The sequence below is a fragment of the Propithecus coquereli genome, unplaced genomic scaffold, assembly GCF_000956105.1.
Source record: "Propithecus coquereli isolate 6110/MARCELLA unplaced genomic scaffold, Pcoq_1.0 Scaffold3, whole genome shotgun sequence".
Classification (NCBI taxonomy): domain Eukaryota; kingdom Metazoa; phylum Chordata; class Mammalia; order Primates; family Indriidae; genus Propithecus; species Propithecus coquereli.
This window is the reverse complement of record NW_012148618.1, coordinates 14,374,917-14,401,876: the sequence shown is the minus strand read 5'-3', so window position 1 is coordinate 14,401,876 and position 26,960 is coordinate 14,374,917. Positions and strand designations below refer to the sequence as shown.

Genomic DNA, 26,960 nt, shown 5'->3' with positions numbered 1-26,960 from the left:
GTAATGGCTGCTCATATATCCTTTTACTAGTGCATTAGTGTTTTCTGTCTCCTTTGAGCAGGCTGAAATTCTAATCATGAAAATTGCTGCATTCACATCATCAGGTATCATGCGTATTGTTTTGACTTCTCCCATCTGCATCATGGAATGAGCTTTACTGCACCTTAGGTAGACCTTGGAATAAAAGACTTGCTTGCTGTTTTATAATAGAAGCAGCACAAGAAAAAAGAGCAGCCAAGCAGAGGTATAAAGATTCTGGCTTTTCCTCTCTAAGCTTAGATCATGACAGAAAGGATTAAGAAACTCTTTACATCAATTTTTTCTTCAAGGAACCCATTGGGAGGAAGGGTTTAATGTTCACTCAAGATTTATATTATTGTGGCATTCCATTAATTGTACTGCAATTAAAAAATAACTTCTGCCCTCTTGGAAGATGGTTGGAAATACGGATATTACTCTTTTTGCAATACTGAGTGGTTTTTTGACAACTCAGTTATGTCAATTTGTGAAATAAATCCAACTGGAATTTCTTTTTTTTTTCCCAATAGCTTCTGATGGTTGCTCTACTCCTTCAAGGGAGGAAGGTGGGTGTTCTCTGGCTTCCACACCTGCCACCACTCTGCACCTTCTGCAGCTTTCTGGTCAGAGGTCCCTTGTTCAGGAGAGTCTTTCCACGTAAGTAAGAGTCTTTGCACGTAGGTAAGCCAGAAATAGCTTGTGCCAAGGCAATATGTGCCTGAGGGTCTTAGACTAAGGCTGAAAAAGCTAAAATTGCCAGCTAGTCCAGAATTCTTTTTGAAACAAAAAGGTAGAATTTAGGCTTTAGAATTTTTAGGATGAGAACTAAGTGGAACTGTTGAAGGCACATTAGTCTGTTTTCTCATTTGGAGGTTTTATAATAGTAGCCCAAAGGCTTCACTAGGAAAGAAAATGCCCAGTTATTTAGAAAATGTTATACATCCAAAACTAGCGTCTGCTCATCTATTTTACTAGCAGTTCTTTCTATTTAACAATATAGGGTGGAGAATAAGTTGTTATAGTTGACAGTAGTTGAATTTCTCAATCTCTGTGTTAGGGCAAAGAGATTTGCTTTTTGTTTTTTGTTTTGTTTTTGTTTCTGGTTTTAAATAACAGTGTGCATGGTCTTCCTATTATTAGGCAAAAAATAGAGTAAATTTTTTTTATGTCTCAGATCTGTAAATGAATTTATTTCCTAGCACTTGCTCATCCTGCTTTTCAGTCATGGTGTCCTTATGTCTGGTCATTCACTTTGCTCTTTTTTTTTTTTAATTCTTATTTTAGAAATGTCTGGTGTGGGAAATAGTTATCGAAGTATTCATGGTTCTTCTGCCAGCCTCAGGTTGCTGTTTGGGAGAAATTATAATAAGTATTTATCTGAATGACTTAGATATTTTTGCTATTAAAAAGTAAAAACAAATACGGGAATGCAAAACTGTGGCTGTAGTAAAATAACCTGTGATTCTCTCTTTATATAAAGGAATTCCTCAGATCTTGTTGCTCCTTCCCCTGATGCTTTCCGATCTACCCCTTTTATCGTTCCTAGCAGTCCCACAGAGCAAGAAGGGAGAAAAGGTGAGCTCTCTTGATCTGTCTGTTGATCTCAGATTAGAAGAGAAGCAGCACTTCTTCTGCCTTGCGAAATGTACTATTTCTTTGTACTTTAGAACTGCGATTCCCAAACCCTGGGCTGCTGACTGGTACCGGTCTATGGCTTGTTAGGAACTGGGCCACACAGCAGGAGGTGAGCAGAGGGCGAGAGAAGCTTCATATGTATTTACAGCTGCTCCCCATCACTCACATCACCTATAAGCTCCGCCTCCTGTCAGATCAGCAGTGGCATTAGATTCTGATAGGAGCATGAACCCTACTGTAAACTGCACATGTGAGGGGTCTAGGTTGCGAGCTCTGTATGAGAATCTAATGCCTGATGATCTGAGGTGGAGCTGAGGCAGTGATGCTAGTGCTGGGGAGGGGCTGCAAATACAGATTATCATTAGCAGAGAGGTTTTGACTGCACAGTAAATGTAATGTGCTTGAATCATCCTGAAACCATCCCCCATCCATGGAAAAATTGTCTTCCGTGAAACTGATCCCTGGTGCCAAAAAGGTTGGGGACCACTGCTTTAGCACACTGTGACCTACACTATTCAGTAGGACTCATGTCTATCTAACTTTCAGGGATATGGCCTAGTGTAAAGTGCTTTTAGTTCTTTGCTTTTCTAGCACTAATTCTTCTGAGATTTCTGTATTATTGGCTCAATTTATAAAAAGGCCCTTAAGGGAAAATTTTAATTTTTTAAAAGTTGAACTCAAATGAATTAGTATGGGGAAGAACTGGGCTTATTAGTGGCCTGGTAGTTTCCAGCAACATATTAACATGTTTCTGGTGAGAGGGAATCAGCAATTGTTCTTATGGTCTTTGTAGGTTATTTTTGCTATGATTGTTACTATTATTATCTCTCACTTTGTTGCCTGGGTTAGAGTGTAGTGGCATCATCATAGCTCACTGCAACCTCCAACTCCTGGGCTGAAGTGATCCTCCTACCTCAGCCTCCCAACTAGCTGGGACTATAGGTGTGTGCCACTCCACCCAGCTACTTTTTCTATTTTTTATAGAGATGGGGTCTTGCTCTTGCTCAGGCTGGCCTTGAACTCCTGGCCTCAAGCATTTCTCCTGTCTTGGCCTCCCAAAGTGCTAGGATGATAGGTGTGAGCCACCATGCCAGGCCTAGTTTTGCTATTATTAAAATAGATTTAGCCAAAGAATGGCTAGGAGCAGGTAGTAAAAATTTTGTCAGCTCAAACTCCTGGGCTCAAGTGATCCTTCTACCTCTGCCTCCTGAGTAGCTAGGATTACAGATGCTTGCCACCATGCCTAACTAATTTTTTAAAAACTTTTTTCTAGAGAAGTGGTCTCACTATATTATCCTGGCTGGTCTTGAACTCCTGGCCTCAAGTGATCCTCCCGCCTTGGCTTCCCAAAGTGCTGGGATTATAGGCATGAGCCGCCATACCTGGCCAAAACTTTTTAGCTTCATTCACTTCCTCCTTTGAGAACTGAGTTATTTTATATTAACTTTATTCACAAGAAAGCTTCCTTTTCACTCACCTTATTTATCTGACTATTTCAACCTCTTTTGCTTTGCCCTGGTCTCCTAGCCAATCATTCAAGATAATTCTAAATTCCTATTATTTCTAAAAATCCTTTTCCAATAAATTTCATGATTTTCTCCTTTTCCTTCTTTCACATACAAATAACAGTATAATAGCTTTTATTTATTGAGCACTTACCAAACAGTTCTAGGTGTTTCTCTGTGGTTTTTCTCCTTGAATCCTCACAGCAATCCTAAGAAGTAAGTGCTACTTCTATCCTCATCTTACAGACAAGGAAATGGAGGCACAGAGAGATTTTACAACTCATAAGGTTGTAGGGGCAGGATTTGAACTCAGACATCTGCCTCCAGAGCCTGGGCTTTTATCTGTCATGTATATGCCTCCTATGATATCCTGCTCTTTGCTCTTGAGTAATGTAATTATAGACATATATTTAACAGTTCTTCAAGTGTAATTTATCCATGTCAGAATTTGATCTTAGATTTTTTTTCTGCTACAAAGTTTGTCTCTGGCTATTTTTTCTTGAAATCAGTTGTATGTATCCAAATGGATTGATATTGTAAGCATAACATGATTAGTGACATCTTCAGTAAAAAAAAAAAAAAAGGTGAATTCATTCTACAGAAAACTGTGTTAATGCAAGTTAAGTTTGATTAATTCTTAGAAGTTTCTTCCATCTGTAGTGTGAACATTGAAAAAATATAAAAGTAATTGTATTAAAAATGCAGTAATTGTATTAAAAATGCATTCTCCCTGATTATAAACATAATACTCACTGTAGAAAGTCTGGAAAGCATATAGGAAATTAATGACAAGAAAACAAAAATCTCTTGTGATACCACAATCCAGATAGAGCTATAATTAGTATATTTGGATATATTTCACAGTGTTTTCAATGCATAAATATAAAAAAGTTTTTTTACACAATTGGCATCATTATGTATATGATTTAGTTTCCTTTTTTCCATGTAACACATTGTATTTACCCTTGTCAGTTGTATTTTAGATTTACTACATTTGCTTAATATGTGCATCAGTGTTTGTGAGACTATATATGCTTTTGTATTTATTTGTTCAGCAGGTCCTTAATGTGCTTTGTCATGGCAAGAAAGTTCAAAAGGTGCAGTGAAAATACTTAGCACAGCTGTGGTAGTGTATTAAAGGCCTGTAGCACCAGATCCCAAATTAGCATTAGACTGGTAAGGCTGAGACCAAGCTAAGCAGCAAGGGTAGGTATTGAGGATGGGGGTATGAGTAGCTGGTAGCATGAATGTGGATTATGGGGAAAAACTATATGTCATACATAGTCTGTGAGTGGTCTAGAGAAAGCCTCGTTGGGATTAAGTTGTAAGATATATACGGGAAAAAAGGATGATAAATCAAATACCTAGCTAGCTAGGCTTGCTCCAAGGAGGGTCTTGTTAGCCTATAGGTGGGTAGTATCCTGTGGTAAAGTAGTGTTTTGTGTATACGTTTTCTTCTGAGCAATTTGTGTCAGGATTAGTGTCTTCTACTTCTTAGTTCTTTGATAAATCAGTGCTGATTGGCATTGATAGATTTTTCTTTCTTCTTCTGTATTTGTACTAGCATTCATCTCTCTGCAGTTAGCAATTGTTAATGCAAATATAATAAGTTTATAAATATGTATGTACTGTATTTACTTAGAGTAGTGACAAGTACACTGTCTTTCAAAGCCTGTGGCAGAATATATGATAGTTAAATTAGGTGCCATTAATCTGGGCATTCCTACACAAAATGTGAAAAACTGAGCTATAATCAGGAGAGGAGCTTAGAAGAGCCAAGTTAATTTAACATTCCTTATGAATGGGTGGGTATCCCCAGATGAACCCAGTTTTCATCTATACCTAAAAATAGCAGCGTGAACCCCCCCTCCCCCACCCCGTATTGCTAGATTGCTAGGACCCAGTCTATTATTCTTTCAGCTTTTCTAAAAGTTATATCACTATTTTTTTAGAGCAGATGTAATGTAATTGTTGTTAGTAGTGTTGGAACATGGGTAATATTGATGAGTGATTATTTCTCGATTTGTTTTTCCTGTTTTAAACCAGGTGAGCCGATGGACATGTCAGTGTTATCTGAAGAAGGAGGAGAGCCTTTTCAGAAGAAACTGCAAGATGATGAACCAGTGGAGATAGAGAAGCCCCCTCTCCCACCTGAGCCCACTATATCACCACAAGCCTCAACACCAGTATCTCAGAGCACACCAGTCTTTACTCCTGGTTCACTTCCTATCCCATCCCAGCCTGAGTTTTCTCATGTAAGTATTGTAGAAAGAGTTTTTTTTTTTCCTAACATTTTTTAAAACAGATTTATTAAGGTATAATTTATGAACCATAAAATTCACTCATTGTAAGTTTATAATTTAGTGATATTTTAGTGAATTTACAGAGTTGTGCAATTGTCATCACAATCCAGTTCTAAAACATTTACAAAGTTTCCTAACATCTTGATATATTTTTTATGTTTAAATTTTCCATCTTTAAACTTTGAAAATTGAAAGGGGACATAAATCATTATTATACCTTAATACAACTAGTACTGTCATTTTTGTCTTTCCACATGCCTCTGTTTTTAAAAATTGAAGTTGTTTATAGCAGAGATAAAACTTTAATCTTCTTTTTCCAGTTAACATTGTGTCATAATAATTTTCAGTGTTATATTGTGTTCATATTATCCATTTAAAAGTTGTGTATTATTTCTCTAAGTGGATTTTATCTGTTGTCAGTGTAATTCCTGTAGTGATCGTATCAAGATGGGTTTTAGTTTTCTGATGTGTATTTTCTTCTAAAAGGAAGAGAAAACTAATCTAATTTGTGTAATTTTAAATTTAAATATTTAAAGAAATGAAATTCAGGTGTCATAGTGAATTGAAGGTCCTCAGTTAAATCCAAATGACTGTATTCTATGTTCAATCTAGATGCCTGTTCCTGTAAGACCTTAAATGGGGCAATTGTTGTAGTGTTATTGGAAGAACTTTTTTCACATCTTTCAGTTCGCAGTGTTGTGACAAGGGTTTATATTTAAAAGTAAAATTTGAAAGTGAATAGTAATGAAACGTGCCATAAATTTAATGAAGAGGGGACAGTAGGAGTAAAGAAATTTAATTGCTTTTTGGAGTTTTAAAATTTGTTTTGTTGAAGAATTCCTTTTTATGCAAATCATTAGAGACAATTTGGTGGAGTGATTAAGAACAAGGACTCTAGAGTCGGAACTTCCTGGACTCACTTCTGGCTCTGTCATTACAGTCTTTGTGACCAATTGAAACTGAGCTTCAGTTTGCTTACCAATCCAATGGGGATTTTGACACTACCTACCTCATCCGGTAGTTGTGAAGGTCAAATGAGTTAATATAGATAAAATGCCGAGAATAGTGCTTTGCAGTTGACAACTGCTGCATAAGGGTAGCTATTGCTGGCAGTGAAAGGCTTGAAGACAAGGTTGCCTATAGGTGAAGTGGATGTTCAACCATCATATAACTTTTTCTTTAGCTTTTATTTTTCTATCAGATGTATGTGTGAAAATAGCTGAGTGTGGTGGCATGTGCCTTGTAATCCCAGCTACTTGGGAGTCTTGGATGGGAGGCTTTAGGCCTGAAGTTTGAGACTAGTCTGGGTGATATAGTAAGACCTTGTTTTAAAAAAAAATGTGAATGTATATAGTTTAGAAGATCCATCAAGATTTAAGGATGAGCTATAAGCACACAGAACACTGAGAAGAATTTTCTAGCGCTGATATTAAAGGGAATAGTTACAGGTGACCAAACAGGACTTCTATAGGAATGAATGTCTTTGCAAAGGTATCCCTACCAGTGGAGGAAAATGATGCCTAGCCTACAGAGGGAGAACAGACTTTCTGAAGAAGGCACCGTTGAAGAAACTTTTCTACCTTTAGCATTTACCAAAGACCTTCAGAGGCAGCTGTAAAACCAGCAATGAAAACTTGAGAGGAATGATTCTGAACATAGTTCAAAGATTCTTGGAACCTAAGATAACTCTAGTGAGATTTCTTTGATCTCATATTTTAAGATGCCTCAGCCCTGCAGCATTAGACTGGTAAGGTTATGGCCTGTTAGGAGAACAGGGCCTCGCATCACCATCTAAGCTCTGCCTCCCTCCCGTGGAAAAATTGTCTTCCATGAAACCGGTCCCTGGTGCCAAAAAGGTTGGGGACCACTGCCTCAGCCAGTGAGTGCAGTGCATGCCTCCTAAAAAGTCTCTCAAGAGTACCTTTACAACATAGCTTTTAAGCTAAACATTTGATTAGTATTCGTAAAAGCCAAAAAAGGAGTCACATAGGTAGAAAAGGCCTCTCCCTTCCCCTACCCAAAGATAGCCACTTTCAGTTCTCTTAAGTTTTTTCTTTTGGTACTTACCTCCATAATTCTACATAGGATGATTAAATTTCATAAATTCTACTTAAAATTTTTTTTTAGCCATTTCCCTGTCTTCCAAGTATAATTACATCATAATTTGGGTTAGATCATTATTTTGTTTACATTATTATGACTATGTAAACACTATTCACAACAAAGCCTGTGAAATGTTGTGATTATTTTTCCATGTTTGGGTAATTTCTTGCTGAAATTGCTAATTGTCTTTTTTATTTGTTTAGTTTTCTTTGTATCTCACTAAATCAACCCTAGATTCCCTATCAATTGTCAAAATTTCCTTTAAGGATGTTCAAGGGCCTCAAATTTTCTGTTTTAACCTTTTGGAGAAACCTCTTTTGGAGCCTTCTGATTTCTAATCTGTACTGTTGCGCTGTATGCCTGGTGCATAATTGTTGCCTCCCTTCACTGTTGTCCTTGGAGATTCTCCTTACCTGTCTGTGTTGGATACCTCTTCGGCTCTGTGTCTTCTTACTTGGTTTACTCCCTCATTTTGGTGGGGGACATTGGCTAGTAGCCTTTATTTTACTGTCATAATTGATTTGTAGTTTGTAGGAATATAGCGTTCTAGATTGGAAATAATTTTCCTTTAAAGTTTTTGAAGGCATTGCTCTTTTTCTTCCAACTTGCTGTTGAGAAGTGTGAAGCCAGTCTGATCTTGATATTTAGTATGTGACCTGTTTTTTTCTTACTGGAATCCTGTAGGATCTTCTCTTTGTCCCTAGTGTTGTGAAATTTCCAGACCTTCGGCATGGGTCTATTTTCATTCCTTGTATTGGGCACTTGGTAGGCCCTCTCAGTTTAGAAACTCAGGCACTCCAGTTTAGAGAAATGTAATTGCCTCTTTAATTTCTTCCCCTTTGTTTTCTCTGTTCTTTTTTTTTTTTTTTTTGAGGCGGTCTTGCTCTGTTGCCCTGGGTAGAGTGCAGTGGTGTCATCATAGCTCACTGTAATCTCAAACTCCTGGGCTCAAGTGATCCTTTTGCTTAAGTCTGCCAAGTAGCTGGAACTACAGATGCGCACCATGATGCCCAGCTAATTTTTCTATTTTTAATAGAGATGGGGTCTCGCTTTTGCTCAGGGTGGTCTCGAACTCCTGAGCTCAAGCAATCCTCCCACCTCGGTCTCCCAGAATGCTAGGATTACAGGTGTGAACCACCAAACCTAGCCTCTCTGTTCTTTTTTTAATGGAATACCTATTGTTTGAATGTTGAAACTCCTAGAATAGTCTTCTGATTTTCTTATTTTATCTTGTACTTTCCATCATCTCTCTCTCTCTCTCTCTCTCTCTTTCTCTCTCTCTCTCTGTTCAAATTTCTGGGTGATTTCCTCAGCCATTTTTTAAAAAATAGCTTTATTGCGATATAACTCACAGACCATATAGTTCACCCATTTAAAGTGTACAGTCTAAACAAAGTGTACAATCTAATGCTTTTTAGTATGTTCAGAGTTGTGCAATCATCACCACAATCTAAGTTTAGAATGTTTTCGTTATTCCCCCTATAAAAAACTCATGCCCATTAGCAGTCATTTCCATTTCCTCCACTCCAGCTCGGTAACACCACTAATCTACTTTCTGTCTCTATAGGTTTGCCTATTCTGGACATTTCATATAAATGGAATTATATATTAATAATATGGTTTTTTTGGACTGGCTTCTTTCATTTAGCATAAAGTTTTTCAAGGTTCATTTACGTTGTAGCGTGTATCAAATATCATTCCTTTCTGTTGCTAAATAATACCATTGTATGTATATGCTGTGATTATTCATTTATCAGTTGATGGACATTTGGCTTGTTTCCTCTTTTTGGCTATTGTGAGTAATGCTGCTATGTACATTTATGCACAAGTTTGTATGTGGACATGGTTTTATTTCTCTCATCTATGCCTATACGGGTGCAATCATTGTGTTCAACCATCTTTTAATTCTTCTCTGAGTTATTAATTTCTACTTTTGGGTTTTTAATTTCTAAACTCCTTTTTTTCTCTGAATATTCTCTTTTTAAAAAATAGCATTTATGTTGTTTTATGGGTATACTGTCTTATTTCTCTAATGATAGTAATAATAGTTGTTTTTTGTTTTGAAGTTTTCTCTCTGGAATAGTCACTGTTTCTTCCAGATAGGTTTTAGTTAGTTTTGTTTGCTTTGATCTCTTTCAAATTAGAGGCTTTTCTCAGCTGTCTGGTAATCCTTGATTATTTGCTGATATTTAAGAGTGAAATACCTGTGGCCGGGGGCGGTGGCTCACGCCTGTAATCTTAGCACTCTGGGAGGCCGAGGCGGGCGGATCGTTTGAGCTCAGGAGGTCGAGACTAGCCTGAGCAAGAGCGAGACCCTGTCTCTACTAAAAAAATAATAGAAAGAAATTGGCCAAACAACTATAAATAGAAAAAAATTAGCCGGGCATGGTGGCACGTGCTTGTAGTCCCAGCCACCTGGGAGGCTGATGCAGGAGGATCGCTTGAGCCTAGGAGTTTGAGGTTGCTGTGAGCTAGGCTAATGCCATGGCACTCACCCCAGGTAAGAAAGTGAGACTCTGTTTCAAAAAAAAAAAAAAAAAAAGTGAAATACCAGAAAGATGATTAGTAGTTCTGAGCTAGTGGTTAGAGTTCATTGTTTCTGAGATTCATTGTAGTGCTATCTGCTGGGACATTTTGTTGGGGGTCCCCTGATGTCAGTATCTGGACTTGCCTTGGTCTGGTCAGATACCCCAGGAAAATGTCTAGTCCTCCTCTCTGCTGAGTACAGGTGTGGCTGCCATTGTACTAGAAGTCTCTTAATGGAAGAGGGCTGGGTGGGGGGCAGCATTGGAAGGTAGATGCAGGTTTTATTCAATATGTAGATTTTCATTTAATCTCCTTATTTTCAGTATCATACTTCCTATATAACTGTGCTTCTTGTCCTCCAGTCCTGGGGCACTCTGTTTTATCCTCTTCAGGGCAGAGGAGGGGCAAGTGGGAGAGGATATGGAAGTTGAACTGTGATGTCACTCTGGTTGCTTCTTGGCTTTCTCCACTGCTGGCTTAGGAAATCAGCTTTCATTAGTCTGCGAAATAGATTACCATTCCTCCAGAATTTTTTTACAGTTATATTTTCTTCTTTTCTCCTTTGCTTGAAAATTTGTGCTTAAAGAAGTCCCTTTACCATCACTTAACAGGGTTCAGAAAACCTTATTTTCTGAGTATGTATATATTCAATCCACCATTTTTATTTGAAAGTTCCCTACTTTTTTCATTATGTATCAAATTTCTACATGTTACTCTTAATGGTTAACCCTTGTACCTCTGTTATTTCTTCTGTACTTGGTTACTGGAGTCCAAATGAGCCCAATTTTGATGTAAGATATAAATATTTGTAAAGAGATAATTACTAATCAAGAGAAAATTGGTACAAAGAGAATTTATGAATTTTTTTCTTTCTTTTCTAGTAAGCTCGTCAACTGCATAGCCTTTTTGGCTCTTTACCAGGATGTGAGGGATAAGAAGAGGAGTAGTAGAAAATAGTTAACACTTTTCTTATTTTTTATTTATTTATTTATTTTGAGATAGAGTCTTGCTCTGTCGCCCCGGGTTGAGTGCAGTGGCATCATCATAGCTCACTGCAACCTCAAACTTCTGGGTTTAAACGATCCTCCTGCCTGCCTCCCCAGTAGCTGGAACTACAAGTGCACACCAAGATGGCTTGCTGATTTTTCTATTTTTAGTAGAGATGGGATCTTGCTCTTGCTTAGACTGTTCTTAAACTCCTGAGCTCAAGCAGTTCTCCCACCTTGGCCTCCCAGAGTACTAGGATTACAGGCATGAACCACCACGCCCAGGGCCTTTTCTCATTCTTGACGTACATGTTAATTTTGGGGGTGACAAATTAGGTTATAGATGATTAAATGAATGGCTTTTAAACTCTTATGTATGAGGTCAGTTTTTAACTGGTTGGATACTATGGATTTAGGTCTGTACTCTATCTAGACTTAAGAAGTTGACTCATATTGAGCATAGTCCTGACAGTTCTTTGTTGGTCTTCATCCAGAGCCTTGGAAAGTTTTGTTCACTTAGTTCAGTTATTCTGACTAGGCCTTCAGGGAGTCTCAGTACTGTGGATTATTAGGGGCCAGACGCTCAGAGTATGGCTAGATGCAGGCAGTCTTTAGAAATGTAGCTTGTTGATAGGCTGGTTAACTCCTTAAATTCTATTCTTACTAGACTGAAATTCTGCTTACGTTGTAAAAATTCTGTTAAGAAAATCATATTAGTATTCACTTTGATAATGCTTAAAAAGTATTTATAATGGGAAGCAACTGCTTAATGAATATGAGGTTTCCTTTTTGGGGCGATAAAAATGTTTTCGAACTAGATAGAGGTGGTGGTTGCATGACATTGTGAATGCACTAAATGCCACTGAATTGTTCATTTTAAAATGGGTTAATTTTATGTTATGTGAATTTCATTCTTAAAAAAGTCATTTATAGTTTTATTAGTGATGTCTTATCTATGAATCTTTGTAAAATGACTTACTGTTTGCAGCAAGAGAAAAAATATATATTTTTTCAAAAGATGATAATATATAGGTAAAAGAAAATATCATCAGTTATTATGCCATCAGAAATAACAACTCTCAACTTTTTTTGATATATGTTTATTAACTTTAAAAATACATGAAAATTACATAAAATATATAAAAAAGACTACAGTAAAGTACATATTCACATTTTTTTACTAAAATAGAAACCTTTCCTATTTAATGCATAGCCTGAATGTTTTCTATGTCTTTTATAACTTTATGTAGATATAAAGTATTCTATAATATAGATGTATCATAATTTTTAAATGGTTCTCCTGTCAGTAGACATTTAAGATTATTTCATATTGTTTCGTATTCTAAATAATAATGTAACAGCGAATAGTTTTATAGCTAAATCTGTGTGCTTTCTTTATTTCTCAGAAATGGAATTACTGGGTTAAGGAATATGTAGAATTTCAAGGCTATTGTAATTTGCCAAATTGCTATTTAGAAATGTTGAACCAGTTTATACTCATTACTGTCTGAGAGTATGTGAATAGGCTCAAATTTATGACCGTTGTTATAATCTGATAAGATAAACAATAATACCAGACATTGAAATACCAGCAGTTATGGAATATACAGAATGTTTGCCTACCCATTTTGATTCCTCATTCTTTTAAAAATCATATTAAATGAATGTCTTAACCAGCTATGTCTGGAGTTTTACAGCATTTATATTAGGCAAAGTAACACACTAAATGTAAATTTTTACATAAAAATATATCTAAGCTTTGTATTAATTTTTCTTTTTTTTCAAATTAAGGTATTAGTTACATAAAATAAAATTGCCATTTTAAGTGTATAGTTTGATGAATTTTGGTAATCGTATACAAATGTGTAACCATCACCACTATCAAAGTATAGAACAGTTCCCTCACCCTAAAAAGTTCCCTTGCAACTGTTTATGGTTGATCTCCCTCCCCTCAAAATGCTCCCTTCACCTACCTTCAACCACACATCTGCTCTCTGTCACTATAGTTTTGGTTTTTCAAGAATTTAACATAATTGGAATCATAAAGTACGTATGGTCTTTTGTGTTTGTATTCTTTCACCTATCATATTTTGAGATTTGTTCATATTGTTGCATGTATTAGTATTTTATTCCATTTATATTATTGAGTATATGTATATCTACAATTTGCTTACCCATTCACCAGTTGACAGACATTTGGGTTTTTGGTTTTTGTGAATAATACTGCTGTAATCATTTGTATACATACCTTTCTGTGAACATATGTTTTCATTTCTCTTGGGTAAATGCCTACAAGTAAAATTTCTAGGTCATATGGTAATGTATATTTAACTTTATAAGATACTGCCATACTATTTTGCAAAGTGGTTGTACATTTGCATTCCTACCAGCAATGTATGAGAGTTGCGGTTCCACCAACAGTTGGTTTTATGAGCCATTTTAAGTTTAGTTGTTTTTGTTGTACGTAGTGGTATTTTATTGTGGTTTTAATTTTCATTTCTCTGTTGACTAATGATATTGTAAGCTTTAAATTTTAATATATGCTTTATGAATGCTAGCATATTTTGAAATAGTAGATGTAAAATGAGTACATATGCCCACTTTGTGAGAACTGAAATGGGCTATGTAGGCATATGTTTAAAAGATTACTGTGTAATTGAGGGCCCATCATATATATATGACATGATTTTAGTAGCTTGATGATGTACAGTTAAATTTAAGTTTCTTCCTACTCTTAAAAGGATAAGTTGGTACTTTTAAGTTTTTGTTTGGATTATGCTTATTCTAGATCAGTAATTTCACGAGAAAAGCACTAAACACAGGGACTTGTGTTGATGAAAAAATTGGTGAATGAGTTTGTGTTTCTGAGATTATGGTCCTAGAGTTCTTTGATTCTTGAATAGCTGATTTAGAAATTTTAAATGAATCCAAAGATTAGATGTAAAAGAAATATGATTATGGACAAATGATAATTTTTTCTCTTTTTGTTCTTCCTTAGGATATTTTCATTCCATCGCCAAGTTTGGAAGAACGATCAAATGATGGGAAGAAAGGTGGAGATTTGCATAGTTCATCTTTGACTGTTGAGTGTTCTAAGACTTCAGAGATTGAACCAAAGAATTCCACTGAGGATCTTGGGTTATCTTTGACAGGGGAGACTTGCAAATTGATGCTTTCTGCAAGTGAGTATAGTCAGTCTCCAAAGGTGGAGAGCTTGAGTTCTCACAGGATTGATGAAGACGGAGAAAACACGCAGATTGAGGATACTGAACCCATGTCTCCAGTTCCCAATTCTAAGCTTGTTCCTGCTGAAAATGATAATATCCTGATGAATCCGGCACAGGATGGCCAAGTAGAACTGAGTCAGAATGATGATAAAACAAAGGGAGATGACACAGAGACCAGGGATGACATTAGTATTTTAGCTTCTGGTTGCAAAGGAAGAGAAGAAACTGTAGCAGAAGATGTTTGTATTGATCTCACTTGTGATTCAGGGAGTCAGGCAGTTCCTTCTCCAGCTACTCAGTCAGAGGCACTCTCTAGTGTATTAGATCAGGAGGAGGCTATGGAAATTAAAGAACACCATCCAGAGGAGGGGTCTTCAGGATCCGAGGTGGAAGAAATCCCTGAGACTCCTTGTGAAAGTCAGGGAGAGGAGCCCAAAGAAGAAAATATGGAGAGTGTCCCATTACACCTTTCTCTGACTGAAACTCAGTCCCAAGGGTTGTGTCTTCAAAAGGAAATCCCAAAACAAGAATGCCCAGAAGCTATGGAAGTTGAAACCAGTGTGATTAGTATTGATTCCCCCCAAAAGCTACCAGTACTTGACCAAGAATTGGAACATAAAGATCAGGAAGCTTGGGAAGAAGCTACTTCAGAGGACTCAAGTGTTGTCATTGTAGATGTCAAAGAGCCATCTCCCAGAGTTGATATTTCTTGTGAACCTTTGGAGGGAGTGGAGAAAGGCTCAGATTCCCAGTCGTGGGAGGATGTTGCTCCAGAAATAGAACCATGTGCTGAGAATAGATTAGATACCCAGGAAGAAAAGAGAATAGAATATGAAGGAGATCTGAAATCAGTGACTGCAGAAAAGGAACCTATAGAGGAACATTCTCCGCAGCTTCCCTTGCCTTTAGTGAGAGCAGATGATCCTCTGAGACCTGACCAGGAGATGCAGCAGCCCCAGCCTCAAGAGAAAACAGATAACTCATTAGCAGAAGACTCAAAAATGGCTAATGCAAAGCAGCTAGGCCCAGGTATAGAGGCCCAGCAGCTGGAGAAGGCCTCTACCCATGCCTCACAAAGCTTCTGTGAAAGTTCTAGTGGTGAGTGCAATTGTAGATTATTTTATGTCTCCAGCCAAATTATGATTTGGAATGGAAGGGAGAAGAGAATGGCATATTTATGTCAGGGCTTAACATTAACTTTGCTTTATGTTTGTGAACAGCCAATGATAATTGAGAAATTTAAGATTTTGGATTGTATTTTTTTTATAGCTATAATTATTTGTGGGATTATAGATCATTTGAGGTTTATCAGCTTTATAATTTAGGAGTAGTCAATATAAACATTTAGAAATTGTACCAGTCTGGTTTTTTCTACTTAGGTCTCAACCTTGCTCTATGTTTTTGACAGTTGCCTTGAAATACAAGGATCTTTTTTGATTACCCTATGCAGTAAAATCACACTCAGAACTCTCTTAATGAGTATGCTGTTATTGGTTGTTTCCTCTTGATGGGCATTAAGTAAAGTTTAAAAATGTGGTTCAACCTATATACATCTTAAACCTTAAATTGGAAAATATATTAGTTCTTGTTCTTTATCTATTTTACAAAATTCAGCATAAGAACATAGATTACTTTCTAAAATATTTTTAGAGCATTATGTATGACATTAGCCGAAAAGAATTCAACCTTTCCAGAATGCCCAGAGTTAATATAATATAAAAACAAAACAAACTCCAAAACCAAAAAAATTAAAACAAAATAAAAATTTAAGAAAACAAGCTTCTAGGGATATGGAAATGAAAAAACAGTATTTGGGCAACATTGTATCTATTAGTATGAGTGACCGTACCTTTTGGTTGCCTGGAAAAGTCCCAGTTTATACCAATTGTCTAGTGTGATTATTACTAATACTTTTTTTTTACTCTCAAAATTGCCCCTATCCATAGGTTTTATAGTAAGGATTTGTTTTTTCCTCCTCAGAACAAGAAATGATAGAGCTGAAAAGGAGGTTAGGGGTTATTGGATTCAGTCTCTTCTTTCTAAAGTCATGTGGCTAATTAGGGGCTGAGGTGGGACTAGAACCTAAGTCTCCTGATCCCCAAGTCTGTGCTTTTTCCTTCTGTATAATATATTTTCTCTGATTTTGGTAAAGAACTATCTGAATGACCTAAAATTCTATAGTATTGAGTATTTTTGTAATTTCATTACATTTAAATACTGTTAATGACATAGCAGGGCTTGTAGATTGTTTTAATATAGTTACTTAGGAGTACTTTTTAATTACCTTAACGGTTTCTTTTGCTGGGCATAGTGGCTTATGCCTGTAATCTTAGCACTTTGGGAGGCTGAGGTGGGAGGATTGCTTGAGGCCAGGAGTTTGAGACCAGCCTGAGCAACATAGCAAGACCCTCGTCTCTACAAAAAATAAAAAAATTAGCTAGGCATGGTGGTTCGTACCTGTAGTCCCAGCTACTCAGGAGGCTGGGGTAGGAGGATCACTTGAGCCCAGGAGTTTGAGGTTGCCTTGAGCTTTGGTGATGCCACTGCACTCAAGTCTGGGCAACAGAGTGTGTGTCTCAAAAAAAAATAAAAATAAGTATAAATAATTATCCTAAAACTTATATACAAAAGAAGCTTCTAAAACATTGAGATATTAGTTAGTTATTATTTTAATAGTATTCAGGAATTCTTGTTTATACTATTGGCAGAGTGAGGTCTTTTTTTTCATCCTAGACACTAGGATAGTAAAACTTATAATTTTACTGGTATTACTGGTATCCAGATTACTGAAAATGCTAGTAAGTGATTTTCTGCTTCAAGATTTTGGTTCTTAGGCAAACAACAAAAAGCAGTTGAAGACACTAGCTGGAAAAATAGTATTTATGAGGAGAAGTTAAAGAAATTAAAATAATTTTAACTGGAAATTAGTACATGAAGGGAGAATAATAGTTTTTAACTTAGAGGATTAGTCCAAAATAAAGTAAATCATTCAGAAGAGCATTGCAAAAAGAACAGAAAAAAATTATACTTAAAATATAGTTGTTTAGTTGCTGAACTTCAAGAGATTAATTTAAATGAGAGTAACCAAAAAAGTAATAGTTCTTCAGTCTGAAAAGACAGAATGAAAGGTATGAATTGGGTGCATCCCAGGTTCTTTAGATTTCTGTATGCTAAAGTTAGACAGGCACTTTTGTTGTATTTTTTGTTAACAGCTTTATTGGTTCAAATAAAAGAATACATGTTTAATTGTGAAAAACATTTAAACAATATAGGAAAGTGGAAATTGGGAATAGAGAGAGTGGGAGTAGGGAGAGAGGGAGTAGGGGAGAAGAGAAGGAGGGGGAAAATCACTCTAAATGCCTCTATAGACAGCTTGTCACTGTTAACAGTTTGGAGACCTTCAAACATTTGTGAAGGATACCTCTTAAACCTGAAAAAAGGAAATTTAGAAAGCTTGGAAGCCCGACTTTATTCAACATAGAACAAATTTATGGTGGATTGATTATGTGAAAACCATAATAAGTTCAATAAGTCTTTATTTAAACCCAGAAGTGGTAGTCTGTAATAGTTTAATAACAATTAGGAAAGCTAGATATGTTTTGGGCTCTAGCTATAACCTTTGTTGGCTTACTTGATGGAATGTCATCCTAACTGGCAATTAATGTCAGAGGCAGACTCTCAGGGTAGACTGTTTATGCATGGTATCACCTGAAATAGAAATTCTTATATTTTTAATTAGATGGATTTTAATCAAATATTAGAGGTGGCCAGTTCTTCTTTTGAGAAGAGAAGAGCTTTAAACTATAACAGAAAGTTAGGAGAGACCTTCCTTACATTAAGAGTTTTAAATATTGCTTTGGGCTAATGAATTCTGTGAAGTCCTTAAGGATAAACTCCTCACTCAGGTGTTTTGACAATTGGTATTAAGTTTGCTTTTGTTTCTTCATTCATATCCGCCTTCATTGGTTGGTATAGTGACATACAACAGGATAGCTCATGATAATCTGGGAAAACAAGATGAAACTTGATAATTTAAATAATATAGGAGTGCTAAATGTTAGAGAAAGAGGCTGGGCACATGGCTCACGCCTGTAATCCTAGCACTCCGGGAGGCCAAGGCGGGTGGATTGCTTGAGCTCAGGAGTTTGAGACCAGCCTGAGCAAGGGTGAGACCCTGTCTCTACTAAAAACAGAAAAATTAGTTGGGCCTGGTGGCATGTGCTTGTAGTCCCAGCTACTTCAGAGGCTGAGGCAGGAGGATTGCTTAAACCCAGGAGTTTGAGGTTGCAGTGAGCTATGATGATGCTATTGCACTCTAGCTGGGTGACAAGTAGAGTGAGATGCTGTCTCAAAAAAAAAAAAAAAAAAAAATTACAGGAAGAATTGAATATGTGGAAAATTCCAGTAAATCTAAAAGGATAAAATATTCCAATAAATGTATTTTCCAGGATTTGGCAATAATTTGACTAGATTAATGGTGTTTTTCAGATGAATGAACCAAAACAGAGAAATGAGAAAGCATTTGGAGAACATAGAATAGAGGCTTTCTGAACAAGAAGAATTAAAGACTGTGAATGTAGGCTGCTACTAGTTAATTGAATGCTGACTAAAGGGTTAGGAATTTGTCTTCTAGTGGAAACCTTAACGTTTTTTGACCAGGAGCTAACATGTTCAAAGCCATGTTTTCTAGGAAGGCTGCTTTGGTTGCAGTGTGCAGAAAGAATGGGGGTTGGGGAGAGAGGGAGACTTCAGGCAGAGAAAGCAATTGATAGGCTGTTCTAATAATCCAGGAATGAAGACAAGATGAAGGTAGTGGCAGAGCTGCCCCGAGGGCCTGTAAAAGTCTCGATTCTCCATTAGGTTATAGTAACACAGTTGGATAAATGGTACTAAAATTACTTTTCATAAGTTTTACATAGTACTGTGCAAAAGAAACCCTGTTACAGGGAAATCTTTTCAGTAATTAGTGCTTGTATATTACATTTGCAGTATGTCACATAGATCTGCTTAAAGATTTCTTACATATTTTCAGGAGTCTGGATGATCACTTATGATATGAGGGATGGTACTTGTCGAGAGCAGTGCAGGTGGTTTTTCATTCTTGATTGTTCCAGGAATGAAAATTCTATAAAACATATCTCTGGAATGTATGAGGCTTTGTGAGTTGTTTTTTTTTTTGTTTTGTTTTTTGTTAGTTTCTATGTCTCTTCTAAGTTCTTTATTTGCTTAAGAACTTGCTTTATAAGGAGTGTATAAAGAATGAATGCTTACCTATCTGACCCATTTTTCTTTTTTCTGTAACTATGGTGGAAGTCTTTGCCGGTTAAATGTGATGTTAAGATTTTCCACGCAAAGCTGAGCATATGTACTTTCATCCTTTATTTCTAAAGACCATTTTGTTTTCTATTTCCATCCCCTCAGATTACTAATTCATTTTCTCTTACACATAGATATAAGAGATTTTTCGTTGTTGATTTGTGATTTTGAAGGGAGAAGGTATCAGGGTGCTTGATATTAAAGAAAATAAAGGATAGAAGATGAAAGAAACCAACTATGCCTGACACAGTGGCATGCACTTGTAGTCTGAGCTGTTTGGGAGGTTGAGGCAGGAGGATTGCTTGAGTGATCCTACAGAAGTTCTGGGCCATGGTGTGCTATGCCAGTGTCTGCACCAAGTTTAGCATAAATATGGTGATCTCCCAGAAGCAGGTGACCACCAGGTTGCCTTAGGAGGGGTGAACTTGTCTGCATTGGAAATGGAGCAGGTCAAAACTCCCATGCTGATCAGTAGTGGGGTCACACCTGTGAATAGTTACTTCATTCTACTCCTGCCTGGGCAACATAGTGAGACCCTAGCTCTTAAAAAAAAAAAAAAGAAGCAAACTAGTAGTAGTGATTGAGTGTGCCAGATTATAGTTATTTTGAGCCATCCCTGAAAAGAACAAATTATCATATATTAGGTTTAAGGGGCATTCTGACACTCTTACTTTTTCCTAAATGTACCATTTTATTAAAAGAGATTATAAGAAATCAGAAAATGTATTTTTGACAATTTGCTAATTCTGATTAGCAAAAATTTGGAACTTAGACATAGTTAAAAAGCAGTTTTACGTCTTGACAAATGTTTTATGTTTATGATAATTTAATAACAACTAACCAAAATGTGTATACCGGGGGCACTCATATATGTGGTATTTACCATTGTGCAGAGATTTAGGTATGAACATAACTTTTTTGACCTAGAGTGAATGCTGGTTAGTACTGCTGAGCCATGAAACTCTTAGAAATTCTGTTAGAACCAGTGAGTATTTTGAAGTCCTTTGGCCCATGAGATCCTTTGTCACGTTTTTGAGTAGATTCTAAATTATAAATATTAACAGCAGACTTTTCTTTGGCAAATCCTACAACTGCTAATGCTTCTAAATGAACTCCTTGAGTTATTTAGCATTGCAAAAAATTACATCGTCTAGATTTGAAACTGTCCAACTTTGTATTGCTAGATATTCCCAAATGTACTGTCTTGGAGCTCAGATGTTCCTATGTTCCTTTTGACCCCATGTTACTCAGGTCCTGCAAACTTTGGGCTTCCTCTCTTTGCCTGCCCTCTGGTTGTCTGCTTTGTGTCAGTCCTGTTGTTGGCTGTGAAGAGATCAGAGATAAAAGGAGGGAATTGATTGGGAGGCCTGGTGAGGGTGGTGGGAATGAGACAGAATTTGGGGGCAAAGGAAAAGAGTAATTAAAATATTTCTTGTAGTTCTCATTATTTTTGTGTATTTTATACTTTTTTTTGGTTTGTTTTTTGTTTATCATTGTTTTGTTTTCGTTTTTTTCTTTCTTTCTTTCTTTCTTTTTTTTTTTTCCAGAAACCCCATTTCATTTCACTTTGCCTAAAGAAGGTGATATTATCCCACCATTGACTGGTGCAACCCCACCTCTTATTGGGCACCTAAAATTGGAGCCCAAGAGACACAGTACTCCTATTGGTGAGTGAATAAAATGTAATGATATTTAAGGCAGCATTTTTGAGATATCATTCTTTACACAAGTGATATTTTAGATCTGGGGAGTTGTGCCTGCCTGATAAAGTTGATTTTTGTCTTAGGAAGAATAGGGCTCTTAGTGTCTGATTCCACGATTTTACTGCCAGGAGATGAGAGGTGATGAGAGGAAGTAAAGAAAGGGTGGAGGGAAGGAAGAAAAAGAATATAAGGATTTTATCATATTACATGCAAGGCAATAGAATTTGAGTGCTAAATGGTATAAGCTGTTTTATAAGAAAGGAGCAGGAAGTAGGGTAGAAGTAATATTTGTTCAGTACCCTGGCTAATTAATCAGTCTGCTGCTGGACAGGACAAGAAAACTTAGATTCTCCTTCCCTGAAGCAGCCAGTAGTCTTCTACATTAACCTATTTGTTTTCTCTAGTCAGTGCTGGGAGGTAACAGTCATGCCGTCTGGAGTCTCCTGCTACCTATGCCTGATGCTGGCAGATGTGGGTTGGCTGAGGGCTCATGCAGCATCCTTTGTCCAGATGCAGAAGTGGAACTGAATCCTGTTGCTCCTCTTAAGACCAGGTGTCAATACTAGTTCGTAGTTGTTGATACTTATGACAGGATCTATTGTAGGAACCCCGTTCAATTCTGCAGAGCTGTGGAGCCAAGCAGGCAAATTGATGACCTCGAATTGCTATTTTTCATGTTTTTGTTTTACTGTTCTTTCTTTCTTCCTCCCTGCCCCACTTCTTTTAGGTATTAGCAACTATCCAGAAAGCACCATAGCAGCCAGTGATGTCATGTCTGAAAGCATGGTAGAGACCAACGATCCCATACTTGGGAGTGAAAAGGGGGATTCTGGGGCTGCCCCAGAAATGGATGATAAATTGTGTCTAAGAATGAAACTGGTTAGTCCTGAGACTGAGGCAAGTGAAGAGTCTTTGCAGTTTAGCCTGGAAAGTAAGTTTTATTTTATGTTAATCTTGGGTAATTAGTAGCTCCAGATCATCTGGGAAATGTTGGTTATATTCTAGTTATAATGATTGATATTTTTATAATTATAAATGTATTTGTAAAGTCTTATTCTCATAGATTTAATTCTTTGCTTTTGGCTAGTCCCTGTTATATTTCTGAAGATGCTCCATTTTAAGGTTTCTATGTTGCTGCTTTTATTTCTGTATTAAACCCTTGTCTATAAAGAGTAATGGGTTTTCATATTTGGAAAGAGTTCAGAAGATGGTAGAAAATTTAGGATTGTAGATTCACATTGTAGATTTATGTTGACTCTTTCTTACATGAATTGCTAGTTATATGGCTAGAATACAGAGAAGATACAAAGTGACTGCAAAGTGGGGACCAGATTCTGAAAGGCCCTTTACATCATGCTGAGAAGCTGAAGAATTTTAGGCAGGGGAGTGATACGATCATTTTGAAACATTCAGCTGAGTGTTTCAAACCTTTGTGCATGATGGTTCCTTTCCTTATATTTCCTATTCTGCCTGGCAAACTCCCCAGTCTTTTTCTTTTTCTTTTCTTTCTTTCTTTTTTTGTTTTTTTAAGACAGTCTTGCACTGTCACCTGGGCTAGAGTGTCATGGTGTCAGCCTAGCTCACAGCAACCTCAAACTCCTGGGCTCAAGTGATCCTCCTGCCTCAGCCTCCTGAATAGCTGAGACTATAGGTGCCTGCCACCACGCCCGGCTAATTTTTTCTATTTTTAGTAGAGACGGGGTCTCACTCTTGCTCTGGCTGGTCTTGAACTCCTGAGCTTAAGAGATTCTCCCACCTTGGCCAGGCGCGGTGGCTCACGCCTGTAATCCTAGCACTCTGGGAGGCCGAGGCGGGCAGATTGTTTGAGCTCAGGAGTTCGAAACCAGCCTGAGCAAGAGCGAGACCCTGTCTCTACTAAAAAAAAAAAAAAAAGAAATTAATCAGACAACTAAAAATATATAGAAAAAAATTAGCCGGGCATGGTGGCACATGCCTGTAGTCCCAGCTACTCTGGAGGCTGAGGCAGAAGGATCGCTTGAGCCCAGGAGTTTGAGGTTGCTGTGAGCTAGGATGACGCCATGGCACTCTAGCCTGGGCAACACAGTGAGACTCTGTCTCAGAAAAAAAAAGAGATCCTCCCACCTTGTCCTCCCAGAGTGCTAGGATTACAGGTGTGAGCCACTGTACCTGGCCCTACCCAGTCTTTAACCAGGAAGTTAGGTCATTTGTAGTGGGGATGGAGATGAGGGGATGAATTTGAGAGGTGAATAGAATAGACAGATTCATGGGGCCAGTTGAATATGGAAGTAAGGGAGAGGATATAGGATGACTCTTTACATATACTATATCATCTCATTTTCATAATAGTGCTCCAGAGTAGCTATCTATATTTCTATTTTATTCATGATGATAAGACAGACTAAGGGAAGTTTTTAAGTTATATGCCTAAGGTCACAATAATTGGTAAGAGGTAGAGCTGGAATTTGGTCAGACCTAACTCTAAAGCTTACAATGTTTCCACTAGATAGCTTGTAAAAGCTGTTTAAGGGCATTAGAAGAGGAAGAAGTCTCATAAAAGAGACTGTAAGGGAACATTGAGAGAGGAGGAGAGCCAGGAGAGTAGTATGAAGACATGGAAGCCTGTGGGGAGGAGAGTTACAAGAAGATACCAATGTTAGACATAGGAGCGAGTCTAGTAAGATATGTCTGATAAAGGTACATTGGCTTTGGCTGTTAGGATCCATTCGGTGACTCTAGCAAGAGTCATACTGAAAGTAATTGAGGAGGGATGGAGAAAAGATGAAGAGGCAGCAAATAAACTCTCTACTTTTGAGAAGTTCATGTGAGAAAGGAAGAGAAAATGTGGCAAATCAGAGGGAAATGAAGGGTTGAGGGAGGATTTGTTTATTTTTAGGCTGAAAGAGGCCTGAGTAAGTTATAGGAAGGATCCAAAAGATAGGGATAGATTAAAGATGAGGGAATGGGAAAACAGTTGCTGAATCAAGGCCCTGAAAGAGTTGTGAGGGGAAGCTTTCAAAGACCACATAGAGTAAGTGGACTTGGTAAAGGAAGTTCTCATTTTCTGAGACCAAGTAACAATAATTTTAGCTAATGTATTTTGAGTTCTTACTGTATTGCAGGCATTTCACATGTATAGTTCATTAAATTTCACAACAAACCTATGAAGTAGATCCTACTATTATCCTCCTTTTACAGATGAGGAAACAGGAAGATTGAGCACCTACCCTAGAGTCACACAGCTAGTAAATGAAGTAGCCTGGGTTCAAATTCAGGCAGTCTGGTGCCAAAACTTTAATGCTGTTGTGCTTCTCGGTGCATGATTCTCATTATGAATCTTAGAACCTCAGTAGACATTAAAGTACTACATTGCTCCATCCTTATTGTCATCTTTTATGGAATAAAATAAGGGCTTATCAAGAGACGAAGTATGTAGTAGCCTTGTATCTTACTTTACCTTTGATTCTGAAATTACAATTAGGAAGACTTTAAATGAAGCTAAGTGTTAAGAATGATCATATCAGTAAATATTACTACTTTTTCTAATACTAGGAGCATAGTTCAGGCACTGTATTCACAGTTTTACTTATGTCATTTCATCCTCACAACAAACCTATGAAGTTGGTCCTGTTTTATCTATGTCTTAGAGATGAGGAAACTAAGACTCAGAACAAAAAAAATAGTTTACATATAGTCTATGTAAAGTAGGAGCCAGGGTGTGAGACAGGTTTCTATTGTACAGCCAGGGTGCTAACCACTGAATTTCAGCTGCCTCCTTGATGAACTGTTTAGATTATGTTGGTTCATGAATATTTTAGAAATGTTTAAAAAATATTTAAGGTTATTTTATCTAAGGCTAGAATAAATTGTAGATGAATAAATTTTAATCCCTTGATATTAGTGACCTTGCTATGAGAATATGGGATTCTTTTTCAGCATTACCTTTAATTCTTTCACCTTTGCTGCAGATTTTTGAAAAATGTGTTTTGATTTTTCAAATATCTGTCCTAAAGCACTTTAGGTGAGTGCTCTTAAAACTGTACACTATTTAAAATTTGTGCATCAACCTAAGATATTTTTCTATATGTTTTATTAAAAATTTTTATTTTTAATTTGTTTTTTAAATTTTTATGATTTTAATCTTTAATTTTGTATTATTACATAATTTTTTTTTTTTTTACTTCTTGTATGGCAAGAGATGGATTAGGATTCAGGAGAAGTCCAGTTTTCGTTTTAAAATATTACTGCTTAGTAATTCATTCTGTTGTATTTCCAGCCAAACTGATTAGTCTTTTATAGGAAGTTTGATTAGTGGAAGTAAGAAAAACTTGTACTATTAAATTACAAGAGGCTGGGCATGGTGGGTCACACCTATAATCCTAACATTTTAGGAGCCCAACTTGGGAGGATTGCTTGAGGCCAGAAGTTCAAGACCAGCCTGAGCACCATAGTGAGACCCTGTCTCTATTAAAAAAAAAATAGAAAAATAGAAAAATTAGCTGGGTGTGGTGGTATATGTCTGAAGTCCCAGATACTGGGGAGGCTGAGGCAGGAGGATCACTTGAGCCCAAGAGTTGGAGGTTGCAGTGAGCTAGGCTGACGCCACGTCACTCTAGCCTGGGCAACAGAGTGAGACAATGTCTCAAAAAAAGAAAAAAAATTACAAGAAATCTTTTTATGTTTATTTATTAGTCTTATTTCTATTTCTTTTTGTTATTTGTTGCAAATACTAGTAGAACAGGGTGAAGGTTTTTAAGTATGATACTAACTGAATTCTGTTTCTCTTTCCTTTTTTCCTTGATTTGTTTTTATTCAGAACCTGCATCTGGTGAAAGAAAAAATGGATCTACTGCTGTTGCTGAGGCTGTTGCCAGGTAACCAGAGTTGGTCGCTATTTAGAGTTTAATACAAAGCTACTGGTAATGCAGGGAAGACGATTTATCAACAGAGAAAAAACTTAAACTCCAGCATAAAGGATTTAGCAATGTGTTATATTGATCATAGGCCTTCCTATTAATACTTTTTAAGTCCAATAAAGCTATTTCTGTATTTAGAACTAAGATATTTAAAGATCTTTCCTCTCATTCATGTGAGAGTACCCTTTTTTTCTTTTTCTATTGATGAGACTGAAATTGTTGTTGCTATTGGTAAGGAGAAAAAGGGCTTAACAAGAGATAGGTATAGACCTTTTTCCTTCTGCAGTCCCATACTCAGCCACAGCCTCACTCCATTCTCTCTTCTGCCTGCCACTTTACTATGTTGAGCTGTTATTTTTGCTTTGTCATGAATGCTGTAATGAGTATGACCCCATACTGAGGTTTTGGTGGTTAAGCTTTGCCATGTGGTGGCTGTGAGAATAGAATTGTTTCATTTATATCTGGCATGAGTCATCCAGCATGAAAACACTGGAAGCACTTGGTGAAATATAGGCAAAGATTCTTAAATCAGAGTCTAGAGTAGAACTGTAAATAAATAAAGCAGGCTAGGTTGCAAGACTGCTGGAATGTGGAGGACAATGGCCAACTGAATGGGTACCCCATGTAAAAGGGTATATCCCATTCAACTCTAGCCAGTAGTTGTCATTTGAAAATGCCAACTTATTGTTACAAAATCTTTTAGTTTTTAAAGAGAAGTCTGGATTTTTTTTTTTTTTTTTTTT

At 36.9% G+C, this 26,960-nt stretch overlaps 1 protein-coding gene across 1 annotated transcript in view; it reads left to right on the top strand.

Annotated features, from left to right (window-relative positions):
- The window catches only part of TP53BP1 (tumor protein p53 binding protein 1), a 71,148-nt gene that overhangs the window by 13,488 nt on the left and 30,700 nt on the right, over positions 1–26,960 (top strand). The window contains exons 9-15 of the mRNA XM_012649433.1: positions 549–675; positions 1,499–1,593; positions 5,205–5,413; positions 14,075–15,401; positions 21,167–21,286; positions 22,050–22,253; positions 26,118–26,175. Of these exons, the coding sequence (XP_012504887.1) occupies positions 549–675; positions 1,499–1,593; positions 5,205–5,413; positions 14,075–15,401; positions 21,167–21,286; positions 22,050–22,253; positions 26,118–26,175 (2,140 nt within the window). The remainder of the gene's footprint in view (positions 1–548; positions 676–1,498; positions 1,594–5,204; positions 5,414–14,074; positions 15,402–21,166; positions 21,287–22,049; positions 22,254–26,117; positions 26,176–26,960) is intronic.